The sequence below is a fragment of the Neoarius graeffei genome, chromosome 5 (assembly GCF_027579695.1).
Source record: "Neoarius graeffei isolate fNeoGra1 chromosome 5, fNeoGra1.pri, whole genome shotgun sequence".
NCBI lineage: Eukaryota > Metazoa > Chordata > Actinopteri > Siluriformes > Ariidae > Neoarius > Neoarius graeffei.
Window position 1 is genome coordinate 80,429,005 of NC_083573.1, and position 13,966 is coordinate 80,442,970.

The window sequence follows — 13,966 nt, forward strand, 5'->3', positions numbered from 1 at the left end:
CTTGCGCGGCTTGCCATCCTTCTACTTGCAAGTGGTGAGCCTTGCGCGGCTTGCCATCCTTCTACTTGCAAGTGGTGAGCCTTGCGCATGCCCTAAATGCACTGGGATCATATTACGCGCCGTCTAAAGTCATGTGATTAGCGTATCCGCGTATTGGTGTTGCTGTGTGCACGGCTAACGGTTTTAGTGTAAACGCGAATCGTTTTAAGAACGTTAATCTGATGATCCGCTGATTCGACGTAATGTAAACGTAGCCTTAGAGTCACCAGTTAACCTAACCTGCATGTCTTTGGACTGTGGGGAAAACCGGAGCACCCGGAGGAAACCCATGCGAACATGGGGAGAACATGCAAACTCCGCACAGAAAGGCCCTTGCCAACCACGGGGCTTGAACCCGGACCTTCTTACTGTGAGGCGACAGCGCTAACCACTACACCACTGTGCCGCCCTGTTGTTGTTTTTTTTCTATAAATTACATTATATGGCCGAAAGTATGTAGACACCTGACCATTTCTGTTGAATGTCTCAATCCTGATTAAGTCCCATTCTGCTGGTAAAATAACCTCCACTCTTCTGGAAAGGGTTTCTCCCTTTTCACTTCTGATGGTAACCCCACTTTAAAAAGAACTTTTGGTGGATACAGTGGAGCTTGAAAGTTTGTGAACCCTTTAGAATTTTCTATATTTCTGTATGAATATGACCTTAAACATCATCAGAGTTTCGGGGGCGTCGTGGCTCAGGTGGTTAAGGCGCCATACCATGTATGCGGGCGACCCGGGTTCGATTCCGGCCCGAGGTCATTTCCCGATCCCTTCCCGTCTCTCTCTCCTGCTCATTTCCTGTCTCTACACTGTCCTATCCAATAAAGGTGCAAAAAGCCCCAAAAAATATCTTAAAAAAAAAAAAAAAACATCATCAGAGTTTCACACAAGTCCTAAAAGTAGATAAAGAGAACCCAGTTAAACAAATGAGACAAAAATAGTATGCTTGGTTATTTATTTATTGAGGAAAATGATCCAATATTACATATCTGTGAGTGGCAAAAGTATGTGAACCTTTGCTTTCAATATCTGGTGTGACCCCCTTGTGTAGCAATAGCTGCAACTAAATGTTTCTGGTAACTGTTGATCAGTCCTGCACACCGACTTGGAGGAATTTTAGCCCATTCCTCCACAGAGAACAGCTTCAACTCTGGGATGTTGGTGGGTTTCCTCACATGAACTGCTTCCTCCAGGTCCTTCCACAACATTTCGATTGGCTTAAGGTCAGGACTTTGACTTGGCCATTCCAAAACATTAACTTTATTCTTCTTTAACCATTCTCTGGCAGAATGACTGGTGTGATTAGGGTCGTCGTCTTGCTGCATGACCCACCATCTCTTGAGATTCAGTTCATGGACAGATGTCCTGACATTTTCCTTTAGAATTCGCTGGCATAATTCAGAATTCATGGTTCCATCAATGATGGCAAGCTGTCCTGGCCCAGATGCAGCAAAACAGGCCCAAACCATGATACTACCACCACCATGTTTCACAGATGGGATAAGGTTCTTATGCTGGAATGCAGGGTTTTCCTTTCTCCAAACATAATGCTTCTCATTTAAACCAAAAAGTTCTATTTTGGTCTCATCTGTCCACAAAACATTTTTCCAATAGCCTTCTGGCTTGTCCACATGATCTTTAGCAAACTGCAGACGAGCAGCAATGTTCTTTTTGGAGTGCAGTGGCTTTCTCCTTGCAACCCTGCCATGCACACCATTGTTGTTCAGTGTTCTCCTGATGGTGGACTCATGAACATTAACATTAGCCAATGTGAGAGAGGCCTTCAGTTGCTTAGAAGTTACCCTGGGGTCCTTTGTAACCTCGCCGACTATTACACGCCTTGCTCTTGGAGTGATCTTTGTTGGTCGACCATTCCCGGGGAGGGTAACAATGGTCTTGAATTTCCTCCATTTGTACACAATCTGTCTGACTGTGGATTGGTGGAGTCCAAACTCTTTAGAGATGGTTTTGTAACCTTTTCCAGCCTGATGAGCATCAATAACGCTTTTTCTGAGGTCCTCAGAAATCTCCTTTGTTCGTGCCATGATACACTTCCACAAACATGTGTTGTGAAGATCAGACTTTGATAGATCCCTGTTCTTTAAATAAAACAGGGTGCCCACTCACACCTGATTGTCATCCCCTTGATTGAAAACACCTGACTCTAATTTCACCTTCAAATTAACTTGCGGTTCACATACTTTTGCCACTCACAGATATGCAATATTGGATCATTTTCCTCAATAAATAAATGACCAAGTATAATACTTTTGTCTCATTTGTTTAACTGTGTTCTCTTTATCTACTTTTAGGACTTGTGTGAAAATCTGATGTTTTAGGTCATATTTATGCAGAAATATAGAAAATTCTAAAGGGTTCACAAACTTTCAAGCACCACTGTACAACCTGGAGTTTAACTACAAACAGTAAAAAATGTCAAAGTTTCACCATATGAAGGGTTTTCTCAGACTGTCAGACATGTTTTGGATGTATAATGTCACTTGTCTTGTTATTGTAGCATTAGATCCAGCTGCACTACACAAAATGACTGTGATGCCTTGAATCGCAGATGAGATCTCATTAGTGTGTTGTTTATTAAATGAAAAAAAGATTTTCCCTTCAATACTTTCCATCCACAAGAAATATGTCTCACAAAACAAACAATTGTCGATAATGAATAAAACAGTTATGCTGTTTTTCTTGTCTCTTTACACCTACATACTGATATGAATTAAAACCTAACTACAAGGTTAAAGTACACAATGCCAGTTATTAACAGTTATGAGTGAATCATAAAGCAGTCATCAGTCACCCTTTTTATTCAACAATTCCCCATATTTCAGGACTCCAGCAAAATAAAGTGATGAGCTAAGCCTTCGAGAACACACACCCGCAGAGGTAATAAATAGTGCTAGAAATTTTCTGCTATGACTCAAACACTGCGGCCCTGATTCCATCCACAAACTTGTCCACAAGAATTAAATCAGCAAACTGTGCTGCCGTGTCTCTGTATCAGATCTGAATACATGAATGTGAAATGGTCAAACAAAAGGAACTGTAGCCTGACACCAGACATGACCACAGTCAGCTTTCATCATCTTGGAGAGGTTTCAGGGACTGTTTTTAGCCTCTTGATACAAATCTTTAATCTTTTAGAAACATGGATCCTTATGAGGAGGATATAAGAAGAGTGCTGACTCATCAACAAAAAAGCTTTCCTCAGTGTGCTTTTAGTTCAATTACATGATTGAAACCACTGATGTATGTTTCATGGTCTATGAGGCAGCCTGTAACTGAGGCTACCAAGCTAAAGACTTGTAGGTAGAGTAGATAGAAATACACAAGCTTTAGGGTGTAATAAGTACAAAAGCTTGCCTGTGAAAGGTAGAAAAACAAAGAAGAGTATGAAAGTCCACTCAATCTCAGCAAAGTATTTACCGTGCACTATTTGGAAACCAGCATGACAAAAAAAAAAACTAAACCATTTCTAAACTGGTAATCACAAAATCACAGAGGTGGGTCGAGAAAAATTGTGGCAAGTTAATGGTTTTTAAAATAAGAACTTGATTACAGTTTTTTACCATAACGTTAGTTATGTCCACTGGTGAAAAGTATTTCAGCAGATTGAACTGGGGTGGGTTTCCTGAAAGCCTCTTAAGACCAAGAGAGTCTTAATTACTTCTTAAGATCCATCGTCAAGCTAATGTGGTTTTCCTGAACAGCATTGTAGCCCAAGTAGTCCTATAGGCTGCGTTTACATTAGACCGTATCTGTCTCGTTTTCTTCGCGGATGCACTGTCCGTTTACATTAAACCACCTGGAAACGCCGGGAAACGGGAATCCGCCAGCGTCCACGTATTCAATCCAGATCGTGTCAGCTCCGGTGTTGTGTAAACATTCAGAATACGTGGATACGCTGTGCTGAGCTCTAGTTGGCGTCTCATTGGACAACGTCACTGTGACATCCACCTTCCTGATTCGCTGGCGTTGGTCATGTGACGCGACTGCTGAAAAACGGCGCGGACTTCCGCCTTGTATCACCTTTCATTAAAGAGTATAAAAGTATGAAAATACTGCAAATACTGATGCAAATACTGCCCATTGTGTAGTTATGATTGTCTTTAGGCTTGCCATCCTTCACTGTAAAATATAATAAGTTGACTTTACTTAAAAAAAATGTGCAAAGTCGTTGCCTCAAAAAAAGTCATTTATGTTGATTTAGATAAATTAGATTGGGTTAACTTATTTTTTGTGAGTTTGCAGTACTCAAATTAACTTAGATTAGTTTGATTACATTAACTTATTTATTGTGAGTTTGCAGTACTCAAATTAACTTAGATTAGTTTGATTACATTAACTTATTTATTGTGAGTTTGCAGTACTCATCTTATATAATTTTGATTACATTAACTTATTTATTTTAAGTTTACAGTACTCAAATCAATGGCTTTCAGATATCTTTTTTCATAAATTTAACTTAATATTCATGAATTGTGAAAGCTTAATTCTCTAGTTTTACTCATCCTTCATATTGAGGCCAATTTAACTTTAATTTTCTTGACCAAAGAGTTTTGCGAAAGACAATAGGACACATGCTAATTTAATAAAAAAAAAAAACCCCACACACAATACAAGGTAATGAGCCCCCAAACAAATGAATGGTGAACACATTGGATTTACTTTGCAATTAACATTTATTTTAAATGCTAAACAACGCATCATTTAAGGCTCTGGAAACATGTTCCACTTTTGTTAATCCTGGTGCATGTGCTGAAAAGACCGCACGTAGATGGGGCAGGTCTGCGCATGTCTAAACACAACGCCCAAAGGACTCTAGGACAATAAATTATATTTTCTAATTTAACTGAAGTGGAGTACACTAAGTTAAGCGTGTTCTCCAACTTGAAATTAGCAGTTATTTATTTAATATTAGTGTTGACAACAGGTTGATGATTTCTAAGTTTGATTCACTAATCATTTCTAATTAATTTGAATATTTGCATTTACAGTGTTCCACTTGCAAGTAGTAAGTGATATGCGCTGGGATCACACACACAGCGGCTCAGTCCCGAATCATGGCTCGTGCACTTCACTCGCGCGCTCTGTGAGCTGCGCAAGGCCGGAGTGCGCACCCTCCAGAGGGCACTCGCTGTTCAGGGCGGAGTGATTTGGAGCGCAGGATGCCTGCGGAGCCGAGCGTATCCATGTATTGGCGTTGCTGTGTGCACGCAAATCGTGTATTGGTGTTGCTGTGTGCACACTAATTGTTTTAAAAACGTTAATCTGATGATCCGCTGATACGGTCTAATGTAAACATGGGCTTAGTTTACTCGGAATTTGAGAGAGACCCAGACCATTTGTTCAAAACAAACAGCAACTTGCTCGTCGCCCAATACACAGAATGCACATGCGCCTCCGAGGGAGTCTCACAGTCAACGGGGAAAACTGGTGCTGAATCTGCTGATGGTGTTAAATTATTTTTCTTGTATATTGCAAATACATTGAGTTAATTATTAAATAAATAGCCGCAAAACACTATGAATATATTTCAATATGTTTTGGAATTACGTATGGATATCAGAATGTCACATTTATATCGCTACATTTTAATCAAATTTAAATCCATTAGGCGAGTGATTAACTAATTTAGTGTCATAAATGAGACACATTTCTGCACCTCTAACATTGTGTGTGTGCGCGCACGTGCGAGAGAGAGAGAGAGCGAGAGAGAGAGAGACTTTGAGCTGTGTGTAGTGTGTACCTAAGGAGGTTGACTTGACCTCCATATATATATATATACACACACACACACAGTGGGGCAAAAAAGTATTTAGTCAGCCACCAATTGTGCAAGTTCTCCCATTTAAAAAGATGAGAGAGGCCTGTAATTTTCATCATAGGTACACTTCAACTATGTGAGACAGAATGGGGGGAAAGAATCCAGGAAATCACATTGCAGGATTTTTAATGAATTAATTGGTAAATTCCTTGGTAAAATAAGTATTTGGTCACCTACAAACAAGCAAGATTTCTGTCTCTCACAGACCTGTAACTTCTTCTTTAAGAGGCTCCTCTGTCCTCCACTCGTTACCTGTATTAATGGCACCTGTTTGAACTCGTTATCAGTGTAAAAGACACCTGTCCACAACCTCAGTCAGTCACACTCCAAACTCCACTATGGCCAATACCAAAGAGCTGTCAAAGACACCAGAAACAAAATTGTAGACCTGCACCAGGCTGGGAAGACTGAATCTGCAATAGGTAAGCAGCTTGGTGTGAAGAAATCAACTGTGGGAGCAATTATTAGAAAATGGAAGACATACAAGACCACTGATAATCTCCCTCGATCTGGGGCTCCACGCAAGATCTCACCCTGTGGGGTCAAAATGATCACAAGAACGGTGAGCAAAAATCCCAGAACCACACGGGGGGACCTAGTGAATGACCTGCAGAGAGCTGGGACCAAAGTAACAAAGGCTACACACAACGCCGCCAGGGACTCAAATCCTGCAGTGCCAGACGTGTCCCCCTGCTTAAGCCAGTACATGTCCAGGCCCGTCTGAAGTTTGCTAGAGAGCATTTGGATGATCCAGAAGAGGATTGGGAGAATGCCATATGGTCAGATGAAACCAAAATATAACTTTTTGGTAAAAACTCAACTTGTCATGTTTGGAGGAGAAAGAATGCTGAGTTGCATCCAAAGAACACCATACCTACTGTGAAGCATGGGGGTGGAAACATCATGCTTTGGGGCTGTTTTTCTGAAAAGGGACCAGGACGACTGATCCGTGTAAAGGAAAGAATGAATGGGGCCATGTATCGTGAGATTTTGAGTGAAAACCTCCTTCCATCAGCAAGGGCATTGAAGATGAAACATGGCTGGGTCTTTCAGCATGACAATGATCCCAAACACACCGCCCGGGCAACGAAGGAGTGGCTTCGTAAGAAGCATTTCAAGGTCCTGGAGTGGCCTACCCAGTCTCCAGATCTCAACCCCATAGAAAATCTTTGGAGGGAGTTGAAAGTCCATGTTGCCCAGTGACAGCCCCAAAACATCACTGCTCTAGAGGAGATCTGCATGGAGGAATGGGCCAAAATACCAGCAACAGTGTGTGAAAACCTTGTGAAGACTTACAGAAAACGTTTGACCTCTGTCATTGCCAACAAAGGGTATATAACAAAGTATTGAGATGAACTTTTGTTATTGACCAAATAATTATTTTCCACCATAATTTGCAAATAAATTCTTTAAAAATCAGACAATGTGATTTTCTGGATTTTTCTTCTCATTTTGTCTCTCATAGTTGAGGTATACCTATGATGAAAATTACAGGCCTCTCTCATCTTTTTAAGTGGGAGAACTTGCACACTTGGTGACTGACTAAATACTTTTTTGCCCCACTGTGTGTATGTGTGTATATATATATATATATATATATATATATATATATATATATGTGTGTGTGTGTGTGTGTGTGTGTGTATGTGCATGTGTGCATGAATTCAAAACCTCTCTCGCACGCGCACACCTATAAGGAAGAACATTGCCCACTTGACATTGTGGATAACAGTTGAAATGATCATGACTGCATGATCGGGGGATAACAGTGAAATGAATGAACACGGGGAACACATTTACCTAATTATTTGCTCATCCTTTGATGTGAACGTTTGTTTATTTAATTAAAAACATGCTTGGTATAGCAAAACAAGACGACAGTCACCTTATCCTGCCTTGAACCCAGGTCTACAGGGTGCCAAACCTGTATCCTGACCACAACACCAAAGAGCCAGGCGCTTTAGCATGGTAGTCAGAGCACATACTCAACTGTAGTGATGGACACGTCATCACACTTGGAATAAAAAAAAATTGCCAAAAATGTAAAATAGTTTCATTAATAAATTACCACATTATATATGTAATGCTTCCAGAAGATACTATATATTATCTTATTTTAAACACTTTATATTTCGTTAGATTTTGTTTAAAAATGAACGCCGTGTGACCTTCTCGACTGGATTTAGCAAGGACAGTACGATTGCTTTTAGCAATTACTCATGCCTATATCGGGGATGCGCATTGCAAAGATGCTCTTCGTCCTGTTGTTCTTTAGATTCCTTCTTACAAGTGAGTTCAGGAAAACCACGTACACAGACAACGTTCGTTGCTTAAGAGAGTCTCTCAACACTCTCTTTAGCTCTAAAGGGCAATGTTATCGGGAAACCCACCCCTGAGCATTTGAAAACTGCTTTAGCAAAGCCGATCAACATAAAAAACAACAAATAAAACAAAACAAAATGGCTGTTAAAACCTTAAGCAAAAAAAAAAACCTTCATACTAGGAACTGAGGTGGAGCAGGTCCCCAGCTACAAATACCTTGGGGTACAGCTGGATAACAAGTTGGACTGGTCCAGCCACAGAGAGGCAGTCTACAATAAGGGGCAAAGCAGACTATGTATTTTTAAGATGGTTGCGTTCTTTTAATATCTGTAAACCACTGCTGTGCACCTTCTATAACACTGTGGTGGCCAGTGCTTTGTTTTTTGGTGTGGTGTGCTGGGGGATCGGTGCTCGCACATCAGACAGAAACAGTCTCAATAAACTGATTAAAAAGGCAAGCACCACCACTCAGGACTGGGTTAAGCAGGTGGCTGAAGTGAGGATGCTAAGAAAGATGAACGCAATAGTGAATAATGACTTGCACCCACTTCATGCCCTGGAGGTGTTTCGGAAGAGCACCTTCAGTGGCAGGCTGATCCCACCAAGATGTAAGACTGAACGCTATAGAAGGCCTTTCTTGCCAGCTGCCATCAAGCTCTTCAATGTGCAATAAACTCCAGCATTTTAGCATTCCAGCATTTAATACCCCAGATTTTTACTCTAGTGTTATTAGTTTATTTACTGTATTTATGGTTAGAACTCCTATTTTTAGCTTAATTTTTAAATTATGTATTTTTAAATTTTAGTATCTCTATAAGTTTGTGAACTTTATGTAGATAGATCTGTTTTTTGTTTTTATTATTTATTTATTCCTGTCCTAAGTATGGATGATAAATGAATCCTGCGTATGGGTAATGCTGCTGTAACTTGTAATTTCCTGCAAAGGATCATTAAAGTATCTAAATTCAGTTTTTTTTTTAACATGGACCAGAGCAGCAGCTTCTGTTGCAGATCCTCTGTTGAGGCCAATAACATTCATTTATGCAAATTATTTAACTGAAGACAACTCAACATGAAAGGAAAGAGTTTTCACAGACTTTAGATTTTCTGTTCACTACAGTAATGCAGTATATAGTTCTGATAGCTACAAGTTATACTCAAGTGAAATATATTTCTCTGATGCTTGTTTCATGGTCAAAAGTAAAGTTCTCACATTTTAAAATCTGGTTATCTTCTAAAGTGAAAAGGGAGACAATCTCAATTAAAGTTTCCATTCAAAAGTGACTTCAACTCTCATATATACAGTACTGTGCCAAACAATGTTATAGATTTTTATTTCATGACTTCTACAGTATAACCAACTACAGCTATGTCTATCTACTATGTTCATCTTTACACACACACACACACACACACACACACACACACACACACACTTTTATTTATAGTCATTTTTGCAGCTATGTTTATACAATTAAATTTAATTTGAGTTGTATAGCGCTTTTAACAATGCGATTATTTTTCCTTGATGACAAGGAAAAACTCCCTAAGGCAACATGAAGACCAGACAATACTTTTTAACATTATCTACCTAATGTGATTTCTACAGGCAGCCTAGGTAAGTTTCGAAAAATTAATAAATAATAATGAATCAAAAGAAGTGTGTTATTATCAAGTAAACTTGATTTTTAATCATTTTTGCCTTCATTCAACTGCAACCACAGTTTTCCCATGCTGCCTCACATATTTTTTCAACTCCACATAGTATCCACCTATCCATCCATTATCTGTAACCGCTTATCCTGTACAGGGTCGCAGGCAAGCTGCAGCCTATCCCAGCTGACTATGGGTGAGAGGTGGGGTACACCCTGGACAAGTTGCCAGGTTATCATAGGGCTGACACATAGAGACAAACAACAATTCACACTCACATTCACACCTACGGTCAATTTAGAGCCACCAATTAGCCTAACCTGCATGTCTTTGGACTGTGGGGGAAACCAGAGCACCCAGAGGAATCCCATGCAGACACGGGGAGAACATCCAAACTCCACACAGAAAGGCCCTTGTCAGCTGCTGGGCTTGAACCCAGGACCTTCTTGCTGTGAGATGACAGTGCTAACCACCATGCCACCCCTTCCACATAATAATAATTATTATTATATTATTAAATCTAATTGTGAAAATTCTCAAGAATTCATAATTCACAAACAAATTTATCAAGAATTCACATGAGCAAATCAATGTGATTTCTTAACAAAAAAAAAAAAACAGAATTCCTACTCGGCTTGTATAATTATATAATCTTCCCTACATGATAATGCATTGCCATGACATCCAGTGATGTTTATCCTTGATTATATTATATTATTAGACCTACCAACTTTTACACATTTTGCCTGGAGCTCTGTAAAAACATTGGAGCATGCTTGTATGAGGTATTCCTTAAAATATACCAAAATAGCAGTCTTTTTCTCCTCCATAAAATGTGAGATGAGCCGACTGACATATCAATCTGGAATGATTTGCATTGGTGTTTCCTCCCCCTTCCTCCATCCCCCATGCTCTTGACTGGGCTCCCTCTCTTTCTGTAAAGCTTTTGAGTTTATTAATGTGAAATAAAATCAATCTGTGTATATTCAAGCTAGATCAACAAGGATATATTTAACATCAGTTTGCTACATTTTTTTTAGAGATGCCATTGAAGTTGAAAATTTTTGGCTGGAAATAGTCAAAACGACTCCTTCATATATTGGCTCTAAGAGGGGGAAAAAGGACAAAGATTTTGAAGGAAAAATATTGAACAGGCCTACAAGGAAGTGCCAAATCTAACACTTTACAAATAATGTTAATGGTGATTAATTATGCTGGGTTTTTTAATATGCTGGGAGGTTTTCTTATCCCTCTCCTGTGCTCTCTTGCTTAACACTGTGATCAGCATCAGCAGTGAAAATAATGGCCATGTGGACATTAATCAATTTGTTATAGAATTATATCGAAATTGACATGTTTGCCGCTATAGTTTTCTTAAATGCAGAGTCACTTCGAAAGCCACCATCCAGCTAGGTTTTCATGATTACTGCAGTTCCTGGCTGTATGGGTGATAATATTATTATGCTGTCTGCAATGGAATATCAACTTAAACTTGAATTTTCTCAAATCTTCCATGGAAAATGATATTCCTGTGATTGACTCAAGTGTGTTTATTGTGTTTTATATCTTGCTGACATACCGAGGATGTCAAATGCAGTTACAATGTATGGCAAATTATTTGAGAACAGTACTTTTATAGATTGCTAAATTAAAGTGAAACCATCTGATTCTACAGTGCATAAACTGTGTGTATGTGTGTGAGTGTGGAGTGAGGGGTGCAGAAGGTAGATTTCTACTGTTCTGTGTAATTACAATCTAATCTCCTCTTCCTGTACAGGGGCAGATGGAGCTCTAGCTGGACTTGAGCCAGGCCTGCCTCCTGTAGCCAGTAAGATCTGGTGTTATCTCATTACCTCTGTGATCCTTTTTCATGCGTGGGTCTGCTTGGTTCCTAATGAACACACTCAGACACCGGAGCTCGCAGTCAATGAGAATAAATAGCAAGCTTAAACAGAGGGGATGTGCACTGGTCTCTGTATTAAAGCTAGCATTAATTTTCTATCCAACTCCTGGGCAGGATGGAATAATGAAGCTACTGTAAGAATAGTATATGCCCTGGCTAGTTATGATATAGTAAATACAGTAAAAATACAATAGATGGACTTAAGAGATCACAGAAATTGTTTTTATAAGGTGACTTAAAATGGACTTACATGAAGTAGGTGGGGTATCCTTCCTGAAAATACCAGCAGTACTTCTTTGCTTCTATGCACTGAAATAAAATGAAATGGATTCAGTCAAAAAAGACAGACAATTTGTAACATTTCAAGTATATTAATGAGCTCAAATGATGCTTGGTAAATGTGCTTCATTGAAATTCTATCTGTTTTATTTCTGAAATGGCACTGCCTCTTTGACAAAAGAAACGACAAAAGCCTGACAGATACAAGTGACAAATGCCCACACAGGCGCAAATGAGCTCAGTGGTGGACTGCAGTCAGTGTGAAGGTGATTTGCCCTTGTGCAGTCGACTCTTTCATTCTGACAGCAGTAGAATTGAGCACAAATGCAGTGAAGTCCCTCTATGTGAAGTTGAACCATCTGTCATGGTACATCACTCAGAGTAGCACTCGTGAGAATCTGGCCTTCCACTTTGGTGTGCTGGACGGAAGTTCTTAATGGGGCAAAAGCAAACGCTTTACGGACAATATGACAGCAATACAAACTTCCAGGAAGAGAAATGAGCTGTCATATTTTCTGTCTGAACCTTGTTATTTTGGGTGCGAGCAGCACAGAAAATGAAGCAAAGAGCCAGATGTACAAAATGGATGAACAAAATGAACACACAATCTCATCTCATCTCATCTCATTATCTCTAGCCGCTTTATCCTTCTACAGGGTCGCAGGCAAGCTGGAGCCTATCCCAGCTGACTACAGGCGAAAGGCGGGGTACACCCTGGACAAGTCGCCAGGTCATCACAGGGCTGACACATAGACACAGACAACCATTCACACTCACATTCACACCTACGGTCAATTTAGAGTCACCAGTTAACCTAACCTGCATGTCTTTGGACTGTGGGGGAAACCGGAGCACCCGGAGGAAACCCACGCGGACACGGGGAGAACATGCAAACTCCACACAGAAAGGCCCTCGCCGGCCCCGGGGCTCGAACCCAGACCTTCTTGCTGTGAGGCAACAGCGCTATGAACACACAATGATGGATTATTATTATTATTATTATTATTATTATTATTATTAATCCTGTCTCGGGAACACTGGGCAGGAATTCACCTTGGATGGTACCACACACACACACACACACACACACACACACACACACGTGTTCACCCCTAGAGGCAATTTAGCAAATCGAAACACCTACCAGCATGCTTTAAGGGGTGGGAGGAACCCAGAGAAAACCCACATGGGTATGGGAACAATAAGCATGACTCCACAAAGACCTGAGCTCAGGATCAAATCGAGGACCCTGGAGCTGTAAGTTGACAATACTATTATTATCGCTGTAGTTGTTTTGTTGTTGTTATTATTATTTTAATGACTTCTTTTATGGAGCGTTTACAGCAAATGCAGTGCCAGCACTTATTGCCATACTACATCCCCTGCGGTAGAGCAAAGCAGACTGCAGATGCTGTACAATTAATCTACTCAACTGCAGAAGTATGAACTTGGAGAGTAAGAATGCTTGTCTGGATCATTAGTTCAGTTCCTCCAGAGAAGACATCAGTCTGTGTTATTCAGTCATTTATTCAGTTCTGAGAACCAAACTCTACAGTCCTAAATAGCCTCTTACAGTGTACTGTATATCACAAATGATCCATAATTAAACTTACAATATAGCACTACAATGATCACACAAAATATTGTTAAACACTTCAAAATCTCATAACTACCCCTGTACAGTATGTCAATTGAATGATGAGGCTGAGAAGGTAGGCAGCATTTTGGGGGCAGCTATTACATTCTTAAGATAAAGAGCATCTTACTGGGAAGAAATAACATGGACAGATTTATTGTACACATCTTAATTTTGGATTTTTTGTATTTAAGATGTCCCTAATAAGAAGAGCTCATTGCAAGCACATGTAGCACTGTTCTTTATACCTCAGTGCTAATGGACTCGCTGATGAGTCAGTAGGTGTTGACTGA

The 13,966-nt window shown here is 40.0% G+C and overlaps 1 protein-coding gene across 1 annotated transcript in view; it reads right to left on the reverse strand.

Annotated features, from left to right (window-relative positions):
* vopp1b (VOPP1 WW domain binding protein b) overlaps window positions 1-13,966 on the reverse strand; it is a 100,881-nt gene that overhangs the window by 63,421 nt on the left and 23,494 nt on the right. The window contains exon 2 of the mRNA XM_060920710.1: window positions 12,009-12,067. Within this exon, the coding sequence (XP_060776693.1) occupies window positions 12,009-12,067 (59 nt within the window). The remainder of the gene's footprint in view (window positions 1-12,008; window positions 12,068-13,966) is intronic.